The 12,844-nt window shown below is 46.4% G+C and overlaps 1 protein-coding gene across 2 annotated transcripts in view; it reads right to left on the reverse strand.

The window, feature by feature from the left end:
- Positions 1-1,774: 1,774 nt before the first annotated feature.
- Positions 1,775-12,844, reverse strand: part of ABL1 (ABL proto-oncogene 1, non-receptor tyrosine kinase) — a 77,043-nt gene continuing 65,973 nt past the window's right edge. For both annotated transcript variants that reach the window (XM_061352743.1, XM_061352744.1), the window contains exons 7-11: positions 11,223-11,407; positions 8,976-9,128; positions 8,264-8,353; positions 7,790-7,954; positions 1,775-5,513 (exon numbers count right to left, since the gene is read on the reverse strand). In XM_061352743.1, the coding sequence (XP_061208727.1) occupies positions 3,814-5,513; positions 7,790-7,954; positions 8,264-8,353; positions 8,976-9,128; positions 11,223-11,407 (2,293 nt within the window). In that variant the 3' untranslated portion in view covers positions 1,775-3,813. The remainder of the gene's footprint in view (positions 5,514-7,789; positions 7,955-8,263; positions 8,354-8,975; positions 9,129-11,222; positions 11,408-12,844) is intronic.

Below are 12,844 nucleotides of genomic sequence, written 5' to 3' on the forward strand. Positions count from 1 at the left end.
GCAGCCATGTGCTTTCAGATGCTGGCATGACACCTGGAACCACCTCTTCCAGGGTGGCATAGCCTTTAGGTCTATTTTCCTCTCTTTTCAACCGTGAAAGGATTAATGTCAGGGAAGGAAGAGGCTGTCAGTTGACCCCCAATCATCCCTGGGGCAGGCAGCATGCTGGTCCAGCAGCATCTCTATGAGACACCAGCCCATCCTTAATAACTTTCTTCTCCTTTTGAGAGAAAGCGTGAGCATAAAACACTGACCACACTTTACATCCTGTGACAAGCAACTTCTCAACAAAAGGCAGGATGACATTAAAGGAAAACTTGAAAGAGTGAACATTGTAATTTCAAAGACATGAAAAACCAAAACAAAACACGACGACAGCTATTTTTCCTCCAGAGCACTCTCACTTTTAAGCTCAATAGCCTTGAAAATTGGAGCAATCAAACTGTTAAATGCATTGATCTGTTAAATCAACTCCTACTGTACTCAGCTAAATTTAGCCTTTAATCCCACTCCCAACACTGCAGACCCGGGGCTTTCCCCAGCCACATCAACTGGCCCCTGTGTGCCCATGGCACCATGGTCTGGTCCCTGAGCACACCGAGATGGAGATCATGGGGAGCAGTTGTATTTAGGGGCAGGTTAAGCTTCATCTTCCCTCAGCCCAAAACTATGCAAGGCTTTACACTACAGATGCATGGAAAGAGCAGCCTGGACATTGTTCTTTACCAGGGTCACAGTCACAAAACCACCAGGAACCCCTTGTCGTTCTGCATGGAGTTCACCAGATACTACCATGGTGCTGAGAGGCAGCCTGAGCCTTGCTGAGCGCAGGCCATTTACTGCATTTGTAATTGGCAACAGCATCCTCCCGCTCCTCTTTCCATCTTCTTCAGGCTCATTTAGAAGTGGTTCAATGCAGTTGCTGTCACAAGCAAGACCAGGTTTCCAATGAGCCTTGTTCCCATTGACGAGTGAGCAGCTCCCTGTGCCAGGATGGACTTATTGAGGGGATCAGAAATCAAACAAGCAGCGTTATAACCCTAAAACACCACTGAGTAACTGCAGGACTTTGGGCACACCATTCACCATCTGCTCTTGTTCCCTTCTCATCCTTTTCAGTCTTTTGCATCTTTGTTAATCAAGGCAGTACCTCATTTTACAGCCTGCTTAGTACCTGGATATGTCTCTCCCTTAAGATTTGCTGGAAAGGCTGAAGGTGATGTGAAAACAGGAAATAAGCGTGGACAACCAGAACTGAGGGAGGGAGCAGCCAGAACTGTCTGAGGAAAGAAACCACACATCATTTTATAGCAGAAGAGGAAAATACAACAGCAGCTGAATTGTGGAACACGAACAATTGTCAGGAAGATGAACAGCCCCATCCCTGGCAGTGTTCAAGGCCAGGCTAGATGGAGCTTGGAGCAACCTGCTCTAGTGGAAGGTGGCCCTGCCCGTGGCAGGGGGTTGGAACTGGAGGAGCTTTAAGGTATTTTCCAACCCAAACCAGTCTGTTGTAATGATTTATGCTGAAAACTTTGAAGTCAAATCTCTGATACAAATCTCAGTGAAAACAACAGCAAAGTGATTCAAAAGAGATGATGACGCAGTCTTTATTCTGTGCATCTTGTTTCTCTCCTGACTTTTCAGAGCCAGATCAAAAAGCACATGGAAAAGATGCTGCTGTCTGGCTCTGACCACCTACACAGGGAAGCTGGTTTTGGACAGAGTCTAAGGGGAGGTACCAGGGTTAGAAGAGGCTTCCAAGAGACAAACACAGGTTTTCCTCAACATTGATTTATTTTTAAATATACTACGCAAGAGAGACTGGAATAAAAAATAAATCAAAACAATGAAAGGGAGAGAGAGGAAAGGAAGAATTGAAAGTCGTGTACAGAAACAATCCGTACTGGACCGAATTCAAGGGGAAACAGCCCCCTTAGGTATCACACAGACGAAGGACAGAGCTATTTACACACTGTAAAAAAGACAAGTCTACAAAAGTGTGTAATAACGAGATACAAATGTATAATATAGTGGCACAATATGTTATCAAAGTAAAAACAGTACCTCCAGGAAAGAGACAGTCCAAGGGTTGGGCTGGGGTTTTTCTCCTTACATTTTTCAAGGCAGCCTGTGGCAGAAGTGTGTATTTTCCTTTGAACATTTGTCATGAGTTAAGTCATGGCTGTTTGTGAGGGCGAGAAATGGTGTGAACACACACGAGTGAACTACTAGAAATCATATACAAAAACAGTCCCAAAGAGAACAGCATAAAATACAATCGAAGGCAATTAGTGTTTAAGATACACAAGAGGGGTCACAAGAGTTACAGGGGAACAGGAACATGGAAAACGCCTTTTTTTCCTCATGTTTGGAACTGTTAAGAGGAGTTAAATTGCACTGTTAATAGCCCTAAACCTTGTTCTTTCACCATTGTCCCAAGTCACAGTTAGTTCCCAGTCGTGTTGCATTAGTTGGGAAGGTCACAGGACCTTGGAATGGAAGCCCAGGAGTCCTGCTGTCAGCGTTTTGTGGCAGTTTCCTTGAGAGATGCACCTAAGAGAAGCATCTGCAGTCTTCACAGATCCTTGTTTGATGCTGGATGGAACCACACCAGCATGAGGGTAGTGATGGTTTTAACCCCAAAGTACTGGCACCTTCACTGGCACAGGCAAGGAGGCATCAGGGCCCCTCAAAGGACAGGTCTCTATGGGAGGGCAGCAGCCAGGTCTCACCTTCCCTGGTAGAACAAAGAGCTGGAAATCCAAGGAGAGAATCAGCAGTTCTCACCCATCCATGATGCGCGAGCTCAGCTGAAACCAGAGCTAGAGGTACAGTGGTGTCTCTGAACTCATCCTGAGCCACCTCCCCTGCTGACACCCTCTGGTCCTTCAGGGAGCAATGCCTTGCTCAGCACCATCCTTCTGCTCCCCGGCCTCTGCACCCTCCACCCCAAACACCAGCCTGGTTAACACTGGGTATCGCAAGAGTGCGACAGCACATCTTTCTTCAGACCTTCAATGGTCTCTTTTCACTACCAAGGGAGATCCACAAACTGGCTCCTGTGCCACTACATCGGCGAGTGCTGCCTGCAACATTTTGAACCCAAGCAATTCATCTCAACAGCATTATGGAATTAATGAAAACAAACCACAAAGGGCATCAGGTGGAATCAGAGGGAGAATGTGAGCAAACATCACTTGTAGCACTCTGTCATTAAAACTCCCCTTACATTAACCATTTCCCCCCTTCCCTCCCGAGCACCAAATCTGTTGCATTAATGTCAGGTATACGTCAAGACTCGGGCCAGGCACACATGCTGCAACTCTCCCAGGTAACACAGTGGGTATATTGCTATTCAAACACTCATCCATGTGTACAGTGGGGCAGAGGGAGGGGATGAAAATGCATTAGGAAGTTCCTCCTGAGGAGGATGGCATCTCAGTGTCCATCAGTCTGGCTTCAGTCCTAATGGTCTGTCCAGAACAATAAAATATTACTAAAAAGGCATGGTGTGACCTCAGCATTTAGACTTGTAGTCCACAAGGCAAGAACTCCACAGATAAGACGATTACAAGGATATGAAACACAGGGAATCTGAGTTAAGAGGGTGGAAAGTGCCTCTTGAACACAGCCCTGCCCTTTGGAGCTGGGGCATCCATTCATAGTCTGTGTCTTTCTCACAGCCCTAAGCTGAACACCCACAGTCCTTTGCCAGTCCACATGTCGCTCTCTCCACAGTTGGCTTTGGCCCATGGTGATTTTATGTTATTATTATTATTATTATTATTTTGGTTTTTAACCTGGTTTCTGCTACCTCTGAACAATGTCGCTGATTTCTTTCACTGAACTGAGAAGTTTGCTAAAGTCCTGGGTGGCTGCAGGCCCGCTGCCAGCCGTTGCTGGGCAGATCTGAAGCTCCCGGAGGTTGTTCTCCAGCTTATTGATGGCCTCCCGAAAGGCAAATTTGTTCCTCATCTGCTGAATGGAGTCCACGTAGCTCACGCAGAAGGTGTAGAGGTTCTTGCCAGCCTCCAGGACAGCGCTGTGGCTTGCCATTTGTTCAGAGTTCTTGCTGATGGCGATCCGCAGGGCCTCAGTGCTTTCCAACACCACCCCTTTAGTGATGGTGCCACTGGCGATCCTCTCCGGAGGCTGCCGGGTCTTTCGCAGCGAGACCCTGGTGGATATGAGAGGGATGAAGGCTGTGGATGATGGCTGGTCCCCACCTGGGGCAGAGGGTACTGATGAGGAAGAGGCAGCTGGGGTTGCTGTGCTCATCAGCAGCTTTGTAGAGGACTGTGGCTTTGGTACAGAAGGGATCCCCAGCTTTTTCACACCTTCCCCTGACTGGTTTGGCTTGACAGCATCACTGCTTGCAGCCTCTCCAACCTGAGTCAACTGTTTGGATTTCGGCCCAGACACCACCTCTGCTGCTGCTTCATGGCTGGGACTGTGAGAAACCTTCCCAGGCTTGCTGATGGAGGATGAAGAGAGAGGAAGCGGAGGTGCTGGTTTCAGCTTTGACAACTTCCCTTTGTCCTTCCCTGCTGACTCTGAGCTCTGCTTGAGCCTCCTCAGTCGTGGCTCCTCAGAGGAAGCCTTGCTGGCACCCACAAACCCGGCAGGGTTGGGTTTGGCAGCAGAACCTTGGTCCATCGTCACAGTGGTACCTAAGGCACTGGATTTGACTCCATCATCCTTGTGGAGCACGCTGGAGGAAGGAGGGGCAGCAGGTTGCCTACGGCCAAGTTTTGGCGTCAGGGAGGGAGGGCTGGAGCCAGGGCTCGACTCTGCATCTTTGAACACTTCATCCGTGGTCTCTTCATTTTTCTTAAGCAGCCTTGGAGGAGGGGTCACTGTTCCCCTGACAGCAATGTCAGTCTTGGTCTCGTTTGCCCGCTTCCGAGGCAGCGCTGGCTTCTCACTTTTGTGTCCCCCAAAAGTGGAGGAATCAAACTGGCGTCCTGTGGACTGCAAATCCCGGGGCAGAGTCACAGATTTCCACTCTGTGTCCTTTGCTCCGTGGGGCACACAGGAGGCTGAGCAGGACCTTAAGAAACGCTTGCTGGAGCTGGAGCTACTCTCCTCTTCGCCAGCCACCCCTCGACTGCTGCTCATCGTGCTGGACTTCTTCCCTAAATGGGGAGATAGAAATCCAGAGTTCCCAGGGACAACCCCGTTGGTGACACCAGCCCCATTGCTTGGGCTCTGGAACTTGGAGGGGTCAGCTGGGTCTGCAGGGGGTGCAATGAAAGCTCCATTGCCAGGATCCCTGCACTCCTCCTCCCCACCTGCCCTGCGGTCCGAGTGGCCATCCATCTCTCTGAAGGAACTGCTCCGTTTCGGAGGGGTAGGGGCAGTCTTCTTCTTCTTCTTGATAAGGGCACTGAAGAGGTTGTGCTTCTTGTCTTTTGGAAGCAGCCTCTCATCTTCATTCAAACTGCTCTCCAGGGCCACCCTCTCCTTCCGTGGGAGTAAGGGGGAAATAGCAGGTTCATGATCCAGGGGATCTGCAAGGGAAAGAAAAGAGTCTACTGAGTGCTGCTTCAAGAGCCACAACAATCAGTTTCCTTCCAGGATCAAACCCCAGCAGCACCTCCAAAAGGTGCAGGGTTCTGTGAAGAGAGACAACTTCAGACCATGAGTAAAGCAAGTACAGCCCCACTCAAGCCTGCACTGAACGTGGTCCCTAATCCTGTATACTTTCACTTCTAAGGTGGCTTCTACAGGATTTGGCTGCCAAACTACTTTCCCTGTAGGCTTCTGATTTAAACAGTGACAGACAAACACGAAATGTTTATGTTCAGATTTCCACCCTCATATCTGGAGACTTGTCTAAACATCACACTGTGAAGAAGATAAATATTAAGAGACTTTCAGTCCCTGAGCTGTTGCTGTCTTTCGAATAGCTGACCATCTGAATTAATAAGATATCTCTGTAACCCACCTCCATTCCCAGCCTCCTTGGGCATTTCAATTCTGATACTCCTAACCTCTTTTCCTAACGTTATCCTTTGTGGGGAATGGAAATAACTTTTTCACAAGCAGGGATCACAGCACCCTTTGACAGCTGAACACTGCAGGTCCTACCACCATGACAATGGCCAGCTTCATGCAATAATGGAGGAAAGTGGCAACAGCAGCCTCCTCCAGCAGCACTGCTCCAAAAGGAAATGATGGGTGACCCTTTCTCCACTTACAAGAGGTAGTTAAAAATGAATAGTGGCTTATAATAAATTTATATGGAGTCCTGAAGGTCTCTGTATTTGACTGACAGGGGGTCTCATTCCCAGGCCAGGCACTCAGATGGCATTCTAATTCAGAGGAGCAATGCCTTCAGGGCACATAGACATTACAGCTCAACTAGGCAGCAAGGAGACGAAGCAGAGTCATAGGGGAAAACGAGGATGCTTCTTAGTCACATATTGGTGATTATCATGCTCTGGGTAGGATTCTGGCTGAGGAAGGGATTCTGGTGGAGAAGAGAGAATGGAAGAAAAATAGCTGTGTACTCTGAGAAGACAGTAAGCTTCTATAAGACCTTACTGTGGGGATGCACAGAAAACTAGCAGCTTGCACAGAGGATCAGCTTCCTTGCTATGGAAACACTGACAATAGAAGGGGGAACTGCAATGGAACTTTAATGTGAAATATTTTCTCTCACAATAAACAGTGAAATGATTCCCAGCATAATGTTAAAATCATATTATTCCTGCTGTACTTGAATCTCTCAAAGCCCTTAAGTATTTAAATGAAGTTATTTTACTTCAAAGCTTGTAATAGTAGGCAATTATATTTCCTATATATGGTAAATAACCTTCTTAAGTCACTGACACTTCCTTTTTCCAACATTTTACATCCCCTCTTTTTTCCTCTCTTTGCCTGGATGTACATTTGTTACTGAAACATGTACTACTAGGTGAATGTGACATTACACAAAAAAGGTCAGTCACATGAATGGCCAGAGAAGGCAGCCTCAACAAGGGGTGGAAAATGCACTGTCTTTTGTTTTACCTTGTTATTTTCCAAATGAACTAGATACAAGTCTCCTGTATACATGCAGCATCTTATCACTACTTCTATTACCTCAGAATGGAAGGCAAGTGCTTGAAGAAGGTGACTGAATGAGAGTTTAATTTTATAGAAGATTCTGTAAATACCTTTCTGTTCCTTGCTGAAATTATATTTGGTACCTGCCAAGAGTAATACTCTTCAGTGCTGCAAGCACAAATCTGGTAGGGTGGAACAGTGAAGAAACCTCCCTTATGGGGCTTGCTAAACCTGAGCAATCGTCCTGCTTTAAATAATGCAACATGGTAGTGTAAAGTGGCTTGAACACAGCAGATTACCCAACACTTGGATGCAGTGGGAGACCCCACTGATAGCTCCTAACAGGGAATTGGAAGAGGATATGGTCAGAGAGCTCTGTGCTCAGGCTCTGGTCTAAAGGGAGCTGCAGGCAACAGCCATTAAGTTGAAAGAATTCCTAGGGCTTCTCTAAGCAACGGCAGGTATAGCGCCGATCCCGCTGCAGTTAAGGACTCACACTCTCAGCTGCTGGATCTGGTCCCAGGATTAGCAACCTACCTCTGCAAAAGGTAATAAAAGGAGTTCTGAACCCGTGGAAGCAAGCTCAGCAGCCTGTCACCCAGAAGCACAATAGTGGTACGGAGAGATGGCACCCGTTATTAGACACAGCTCTGCCTAGGTGAAGACTTGGAGCAGGACACACATTTTATTTCCCTCTCTATTTCCTGAAGGAATAATGACTTTAATTAAAACTTACCACACTCCCCCTGGCCTCGAGCATGTGCAGCCTCCAAGCCCTCGTTGGCATCTTTGCTTTCAGCAGCTCTCCTCGATGTTCGTGTTTTGGTTGGTAACTCTGGGGCTTGCAGGAAATTGCTCACTACGCTCCTCATGCCCTTCTTTCCCAATTCCTTTTCCACCTCTGCAATATACAGAGGAAAAACAATCACTACAATCCACAGAAGATAAAAAGCCCTACTGCGCTGTTCAGAGTTAACAGCACAAGAGAAAAGCAAACAACACAAAGCAGAGGTTCCTTGAGGTTGTTCAGCCACTTTGCCCTTTAAAATCAATCGTATGCCCAGAAACAAAGCCCTCAAATAAAGGCACCTCTGCTTTCTACGCTGCTTACACCAGGCAGTACATAACCTAGCACTGCAAAACAGCTTAGGAACAATGTGGCCCTTTTCCCACCCCTGGAATTGCTGGTCCAAGAGGAACCCACACCTACCATCCGATATGCTGGATTCCTGAAACATGGTTTCAAAGGCCTGATGGATCTCAGCAAAGGAAGGTCTATCAGAAGGGCTCCACTGCCAGCCTGAAAGAGAAACACCACCACTCAGAACTCCCCACCAGCATTAGGCATTCAGTGCACTGCACCAGGAGGAGCTGGCTTTGCAGTTCACTCATTATAAAATGAGTGAGAGAAAATACTGACATGGGAATCTGGTTTATACGGGTGTCTGCAACCACTTCAGCTCAGTGATGGCTGCAGACACCTAGCACCCTTTATATCAGGTTCCCATGTCAGTATCGAACAGCAAGTGCTGAGCACTGCTGGAAGAAAATAAATGTACCGCACTAAGTCACGTACCAAAAGGCCACAGTGGAAGAATAACAGCCAGTCCTGCAAGAAGCCTAATAAAGCTCCTGCTTCATCCTTACAGCACAAGCTTTTCTTTCAGTTGTCAGGGAAAAGGAGACAAAGAAAACAGTGAGATGAACAACACTCGTCTCCCCCAGGCCTGTGTGTTCCCAGTAGAGAAGAATGGTTGGTTTCATCATGTGTTCATCTTCTGGGGAAAGCAGCTTGAACCAAACATTTCTACACAACTGGCAGGGGGTTCTTCATGCCTTGATCTATGTGGCCAGATCCTGGCACTTTTACTGCACTTCTGCAGAGCTAAAAAGCAGCATTTGCAGGGCTGAGGAACACTTACATGCTCTCATGAGCTCATAGACTTTCTCAGGACAGCCTTCGGGGCGCTCCATGCGGTAATCTTTCTCCAACAGCTCATAGACTTGAGACAGGTCAATGCCAGGGTAAGGGGACATACCATAGGTTGCAATTTCCCACAGCAGAACGCCAAAGGCTGCAGTGGAGAAAGAAAGAACAAAAGAGAAAGGGGGATAACATAAATCAATGACCTTTGTTTTCATCTTAAACGTGAGAGAATGTTTAGTGGGAGTAGTTACTAAACAGTGCTGCACACTTAAACCAGCTCCGGGTGGCTCAGATCCCATGCTCAGCAGCAGCTTAGACGTTAAAGAAGCGTAACAAGCCTCTTCGTCAGCACAGACAAGTCTCCTGCGATATGACAGGGTAGAATTAGACTAATTTTCAATGTATCAGTTGTCTCAAACCTGAATGCCTTGAGATCCTTCAAGTCCTATTAAAGGCACAATTAAGAGAATTCACAGTGGATTAGTTGAAAGGGTTTCACTGCTGCACTGCAGTCTCTCCCTCAGTTTGACAGCTCCTCTCATCTGCAATCTCTTCCTAAAGGACTGGCACGCTTTAATAGCTCAGTGGTTTTGGGGTGCCCTTGTTTAGCTGCAGCATGATCCGGAGGGGAAACCCTGGAAGCAGCATGAGAAGGAAGTTCCAGCAATTGCTACCGACAAGACAGGGTGAGGGTGAGACAGTTTGGGCACAGGCAAAGCTGAATGGGAAAAGGGAGAGTACAAAAAGGGTCTTGAAACAGGCATTCACGTCCCTAAAGTCGAGGGGGATGCAGGTCAACCCCAGGGTCAAGCAGCTAACCCAGGAGTCGAGCACACAGAATAAGCTCAACAGCAGTTCAACAACCTGCATGTAATTAGTTCAGTCACCCTATTCTGTTCTTAACCTGAAGAGAAAGCGATTACAATTCTGCATAAGTAAGGAAATCACATCACATTACATGGTAACACCACCAAGGGCAATTTACATTAGACATTTCTGTGCACGATTTTCTTTGATTGCTGTCTGGAGGCACTGAGGTGAAAGCATCTAAACTCTGGCGTGCCCAGCAGCAGCCATAGCCTCCGGGGACAGCTGGCTTGCTCTAATCAGATCTCAAAGTCCTCTGCCCAAGCTCTCACCACGCGAGGTTACGTTAACCCTAATTAAAGATATCCAATACTCCCTTTTGGATCTTTCTTCTCCAGGTAGTTTCCTATTTGAATGAAACAGGGATCCTGCAGCCACTGCAGTGATACAGCAGCATCCATCCTTGAGCAGATACCAGCAGCAGCCAACACCACCACATACAAGTCCAAAACAGAAGAAACACCCTGGTCAGCAACCGTGCCCTCCTTGGGAGGCTCTTTTGGGTTTCCTCCCCTGCCTATCAAACATCTTGCATCAGTTTCTTCAAAATAAAGCCTTTCTTTGCAGTTTTCCCCAAACTCCAGAAAACTTCATGGCTGCTTCACCACTGTCTGTGATTTTCTATATGGAAGATGGTCAGGATAACATTTTCCAAGTGCCTTTGGGACCACGTCCCACAAACTTCTATCTCATGTCACTGGGTACTTTTGAAGATTTGACCAAGCTATGGCAGAGATATAAAACCCAAAGAAAGGCTGATTAAAAGTACAATGAGTTTTTCTGAGGTCAGATTTGATAGAATACAGCTCCATTTAGTTAAGCCTACACTTATCACCAGCACCTCAGGGCTCTTCAATAACCATTTGTCATCAAATTTTCACTCTGATTCTTTCTCATCTCATTCTAAAGATTATTCTTTGAAACCACAGAAAGATGAGCTTGGAGCTATCTCCAGACAGATACACACACAGTTGTGGAGGTTTTTTTAATGCAGAATGAACCAGATTATCACTTTCCTCCTTGAAATAGAAAGCTCCTGGCTGTACAACAGCATAGTGCTTCCTAGTACTGTGCCTATTAAGGCAGTAGTACTGGTGCCCCCAGCCCCATTTCATACATTTCTATAAGCACTACAATATCCTTTATTTTCCTATTTGCCAATGATTCAAGCACAAAAAGCCAGGCTGGCATCCTCAGTGCTCCACTCAGGGACTGACTTAGCAGAGATTAGTTCCTGCACCCTGACAAGCTCATGGAACAATAGGGCTCAAACCAGGGAACGTGCTCCCTCCTGAAATGTTCTGCAACATCCTCAGCTCACAGCCCTGGACAAGATGACAATAATCTGCATTAATTCATACATGCAAAGTCTTACCCCAGACGTCGGATTTAATGGAGAACTTGTTGTAGGCCAGGCTTTCTGGGGCAGTCCACTTGATGGGGAACTTTGCTCCGGCGTGGGCAGTGTACGTGTCGCCTGTCATTAGCCTGCTCAGGCCAAAATCTGCCACCTTCACCAAGTGGTTCTCCCCTACAAGGCAGTTTCTGGCAGCAAGGTCCCTAAAAATAAGAGCAAAACCAGGAAGTGAGAAGCCTTTACCATTCCACTTTCAGCAACAGCAAGGAAACCTGCCACTCCCAAAGAAACCTGGGCCTGGGTGATCGTTTTCATACACAGAAATTACATAGTTTTGCACATCCATGTAAGAGGGAAAGTTATTTTCCATTCCAGCTCTGTAAGACTGTCATCCAAACTTTTTCTTTCTCTTTTTTTTATTTAATTTGAAGTGAAAGCTTCAAGAAGCCCCCTCACTTTCAATAAAAGCTGCCACCCTCAGGATAAAAATAATTTAAAGAAATGTCAGTGCTCAAGTTATCAATAGCTGAGGATGAGCACTGAATAAACCAAGTCTCACTGCCTCACTTCTTGCCCACCTCTCCAGCACTTCGGTCACCCCTGCCAACACCAGTCACTCTCCAGAACTCCTGTTCCAGGCCTCGCTCAAGCACCAGCTTTAGCTCCCAGCAATGCTCTTCCTCCTCCAAAGAATACCACGTTTTACAGCACAACCTTTTCATAGCTTGTTTTGGCCTTTTCAAACCTGTTGTAGCCCCTGCTATCAGTACTTGTGTTTCTAAAGACCTGAGCAAGAAGCAACTTAAGCTTTTCCTCCACATTTTTCTACCTGCCTGCACCTTGGCAGGCAAGAGATGTGCACAGTGCATTTACTGCTTCCCTGGCTCATAAATGCTATTAGAACCCCCAGAAATGCTTCTGGAGTGTAAAAACATAAAGCACAAATACATTTCTCCTAATAGCAGGCTTTGTTAAGTATCCCAAATTATGTCACATTGAACTAAAAATTGATTCTACCAGCAGGCTCCAGCAAGATCTTTAGAGATGAGCCAGACACTGCTGCTTCTTTTGCTTGTTCTGCTCAATTGGAATAAATAAATAAATAAAAGCACGTCTTACTACATACCCATTAATTTTTCACAGTGTTTTTGAATGCACCTTCTTATCAATGCTTGATTACTACAATGTGTGTCTAAATAAAAGCTCCTCTTCATAATCAAATTCCTCCTCTCTCCTGATTCATTAAATGAGGTCACAGCCCAGCATTTGAATCCATGGATGTGAATTGTGACAACACTCTTAAAATAATTGGGTAGGTGGGTACGGGGGTGGCTGATAAGGAAAATCACTACTATTTATTTTAGATAGATGGATCATCAGAAATAAAAGGAAATGACATGAAAAGGAGAGCAGATAAATGGGATTCATACAAAGCAGTTGATAAAGTTTGCTTCCTAGAGGCTGAAGGGGTGAAATACTTCCAAAGCAAAGGCTGGAAATACTAATTGGCAGAATCACCATTCGCTCCACTGACTGACAGAAGCATTTAAAGAGGCCTTTCAGGCAGCAAAGGCAACGCATGACTTGGAGGAGCACCTACATTTTACACATGATCTTCATATTTGTCTCTATGAAAAAAC

The sequence above is a fragment of the Neopsephotus bourkii genome, unplaced genomic scaffold, assembly GCF_033783945.1.
Source record: "Neopsephotus bourkii isolate Nb327-2 ecotype Australia unplaced genomic scaffold, CSIRO-AGI_Nbou_v1 NB_659, whole genome shotgun sequence".
Lineage (NCBI taxonomy): Eukaryota > Metazoa > Chordata > Aves > Psittaciformes > Psittacidae > Neopsephotus > Neopsephotus bourkii.